The 3,920-nt window shown below is 48.1% G+C and overlaps 1 protein-coding gene across 1 annotated transcript; it reads left to right on the forward strand.

Annotated features, from left to right (window-relative positions):
• Positions 1 to 240: 240 nt before the first annotated feature.
• LOC112890500 lies at positions 241 to 3,120 on the forward strand. Its single transcript, XM_025957381.1, has 2 exons — positions 241 to 1,393; positions 2,294 to 3,120. The coding sequence occupies exons 1-2, from the start codon at positions 241 to 243 to the stop codon at positions 2,584 to 2,586; spliced, it is 1,446 nt and encodes a 481-aa protein (XP_025813166.1). The 3' UTR covers positions 2,587 to 3,120.
• The last annotated feature ends 800 nt before the right edge of the window (positions 3,121 to 3,920 follow it).

Genomic DNA, 3,920 nt, shown 5'->3' on the forward strand with positions numbered 1-3,920 from the left:
AATTTGAGCCATATTATTACATCGAAAAACCACAAGATGAAAGTCGCTTCACTGACTAGGTGACATCTCGCGGCCCACAAGGAGAGTCTTTCGACTAGATTGATGGAAGCAAGCCAAATCCCATAACACCCAGAATCAATTACCATCCGAATTCCCCCAAATCGATCGGCAGCAACAAATCACACCGAACCACCCTCCCTTCTCTCTATCTCCCCCCCTCTGCTCGAACCGAAGCAACCAATGTCGGCAGCATGGCCGTGGGTGATCCTGGGCCGCGTCCCTCGCGTCGTCCCCATTCCCAACGACGCGGCGGCGGCGGCGGCATTCCGTGCCGCGGACTTCTCCATCCGGGTCGCGCTGCCGCCGCAGGCCACTGTCCTCACCGTGGCCCCGCTCGCCCACCCCGACCCCAACGACCCCGACAAGTACCCCTACATCCTCGCCGCCGGCACCGACTGCCTCCTCCTCAACTTCGCCGTCGAGCCCTTCCACGGCGTGGACCCCGCGGCCGACCCGCACGAGACCTACCTCATCGTGGCGCGCCGCTTCCGCACGGCCCGCGGCGTCCAGCAGGGCCACGCCGCCGCGCCCGACGGCGAACGCATCCCCGGCCGCCGCGACGGGGGCATGCCCGTCAACTACAGCGTCGGGAGCGTCGGCCTCGTCGCCTCCTACGACGGCGACTACACGGTCGCCGAGCTCGAGGTCGACAAGGGCGGCGAGCGCGCCAGGCTCTTCCGCTTCCGCGCGGGCGGCGACCGGTGGACCCAGAACGACCTGAGCTGCCCCTTGCCCGCGGAGGGCAGGGAGTGGGCTCCCGCCGGCGTGGTCGCCCAGAAGAAGACGCTCTGGTGGTTCGACCTCTCGTGGGGGCTCCTCAGCTGCGACGCCTTCGTCGCGGACCCGGTGCTGCTCTTCCACAAACTCCCGGAGGACCGCGCTCTGGGCATGGCCAGGCCTGACATCCACACCCACCGGTGCGTCACGGTGAGCCGCCGCGAGCTGCGGTATGTCGAGATCATCCCCGAGGACGGCGGCGACGGCCACGACAAGGAAGCAGCGACGGTGTCCATGTGGACGCGGCGGATGGCCACTCCGGCTGGGTGGGAGTGGGACAAGAAGTACTCGATGAGATTCAAGGAGCTCTGGGACGACGACACCTACAAGGACACCGGACTGCCGAGGAAGGTCCCCGTGCTCTCAGCTGTGTGCCCGTCGAACCCCGATCTGGTCTACTTCGCCCTCGAGCAGCGCCTCTTCGGCGTCGACCTGCCCGTGCACAAAGTCGTGGAGGCCGCCGACGAGGCCCACGAGCTGGTGAACATGCCCTGGCCGGCACCTGCCTCCTGCCGCTATGTCCACGCTTGGAACCTGCCACCTTGGGTTGCCAGAGGTAACTGGTAACCCACACATTTCTCCAGTTGCGCTAGTTGGTTTTCTTCTTGTCTCTGCAGCAATTCAAATGTGTTGGTGATGTGTGAGGACCCGTATCCTTCGTTGCAAAGCAATCCGCAATCATGTTCTGTTTGCGTTTTTAGTACTTTCTAAAACAGCATGCCCTGTTTCAGTAGGTAGCCCAGTGAGCAGTTAAGTAGTACTACTCAGATTTTGAGTCGAATTGCCTTGCATAAGCTTTTCGTCGTACAGCTATCTGCATATCAATCTGCAATCATTTAACAAGAATCTGTTTATCATTATTACAGAAACTCCTAGTATGGCATAGTATACTGCTCTATTTGCTTTTGCAATGAGCTTGCCAAATGCATTTGAATTGTCACTTGTAAGTTGTAACTAACCATGGACACGTAGACAAAGCAGCCGAAGGTAAAGGCTGAGCTTATTTTATTACATGTATAATCATCTAAATATCTAATTATGTGTCCATGACTAAAACAGGTCCTGATACACATACTAAAATTAGTTTTCTTTCTGTTTTCCAGTCTGTATTGACTGAGAATTGATTTTAAGCGATGCATAAGATGCACATTTTGAACTGATGCACTGTGCAGCCTGCACAAGTTGCATGTTTTCTTCAATTAAAACAACATTTGGATGATATATAACATGCTCATATGCACTCTAATAAATGCGTCATATACCCAACAAATCAATTATTCCATATATTGAACGTTCTGCCATCCCATAAAGGCATCAATCATACAATTGCAGTACAATATATCCTTGTCACAGCAGAGGCTAATTCTCCACTTGCATTATTTTGTATTTAATATGGTGTTCTTAGTTCTGATATTTCACATTCAATGAATATTGACTGATTATTGCTTCTCTCAAGATCTTGATCTGGTGCGCTTCAGTAGCTCTGATGAAGATGAAGATCAGACAGAGGAACTGGATGAGGAGGAGCTGGTCAAACTGGGTATGGAAGCCGCCATGAGGATGGATCCCTCGACCCTAAAATCAGAGGTGGACAACTTCTACGACTACGAGGGTCCCCCAAGCCCAGAGAGGGAGGTGATGAGGCAAATGAGGGGGCCCTTTAGCTTCTGGCTCACGAGCGAAGAAGCTGATGCAGACTTGATGGAAGTTCACCGTCGTATTATGAAAAAACGTCGTCGAGAAGAGTGAAGGAAGGGATATGAAGCAAAGATTATGGATAACTTTGTCCAAGTTGATCTTACCTATAATCTGTTGAACATTAGTTTGAACTACCCTCAAATAATATCTACAAAAAAGTGTCTCCTTCTGTCTGAATAACTAAAACCTTCCCTTGTTTGTGCAGGTCATGACTGAATGACTGAATGTGCGCCGTTAAATGGTTTTATAATTCTGGGGTGGGGTTGGGGAGGTACTACTTGAATGTTATTTCGATCATTTTCACTCTTGCTCTCAGAAGAAAATTGCTACAAGATTTATTCATTTTCCACTTCTTGGTTTCTCATATAGGAATTGCTTCAAGATTCAGATAATTATACTTTGTATCTTAAACAGAAGATGCTTGTTCTGGAAACGTCAGTTCTTAGACAGAAACTTCTCCAAGATTTAGTCATTTTTGACTTCTTTGTCTCTCTGATAGAAATTGCTAGGATTTTAAATAACTTTTAGTTTTAGTCTTAAACAGAAGATGCTTTGTTCGTAGATGTAAACTGCTCCAAATTTTGTTCATATGCTCTAAAGTCAGTGAGATGAAACAATTGAAGTTTGGTTGCCTTAATATGCTAATTTTATTTTTGGGTTGAGTTTCATTCTATAGTCTATACTCTCCGCTGTTCCATGTTCCTTTTTTTTCCTTTTGCTGCAAGTGCAAAATAGACATGTTGCCCGAGGATGATTTAAATTTGAACCTCTTTGCTTCCACCGAACCGGCGATTACAATATCGTAGAATATAGACTTTTGCTCAATCAAACAAGAATGCTTGGAGGTATAATCTCAGTTGAATATCGTACAACAGTGTACCCATCAAATTAGAGGTAGAGTAGAATCATCGGTGCCTGCCCCCTGGACGTCCTCGTTGGATATCTTGGTGTAACATTGACCGGCTAACTCAGGCAGCAAAAAGAGAGAAAACGAACAGCAGTTCGAGCAAACTCAGATTTAAATTTTCCCAAAAACAAAATAAGAAAGGATTGTAGATAACTAAAGAAAAGAAAGACGCTTGCAATGACGGATTCTAACTGGTACAAAGATGTACAAGAAAAGCCAGCACGAAATAATCCTCCATCTACGTGGTTGCTTCAAATTAGTTTCTAGGATATACTTTTGTGATCTTTTCGGGCCAAATATCATGAATAAGTTGAGCTTTATTACAAGTTTTTGAAACTAGAGACATGGAGCAAATAGTCAAAACTTGCAGGAAAGCAAGTACTAACTAATCATTTGCATTCTACTACTAAAACAGCACATTTTACGTCATATTTCGTCAACTAAAAATCCATTGGGCGTTTAGCGTGCTAGACCCTCC

This window comes from Panicum hallii, chromosome 4, assembly GCF_002211085.1.
Source record: "Panicum hallii strain FIL2 chromosome 4, PHallii_v3.1, whole genome shotgun sequence".
NCBI lineage: Eukaryota > Viridiplantae > Streptophyta > Magnoliopsida > Poales > Poaceae > Panicum > Panicum hallii.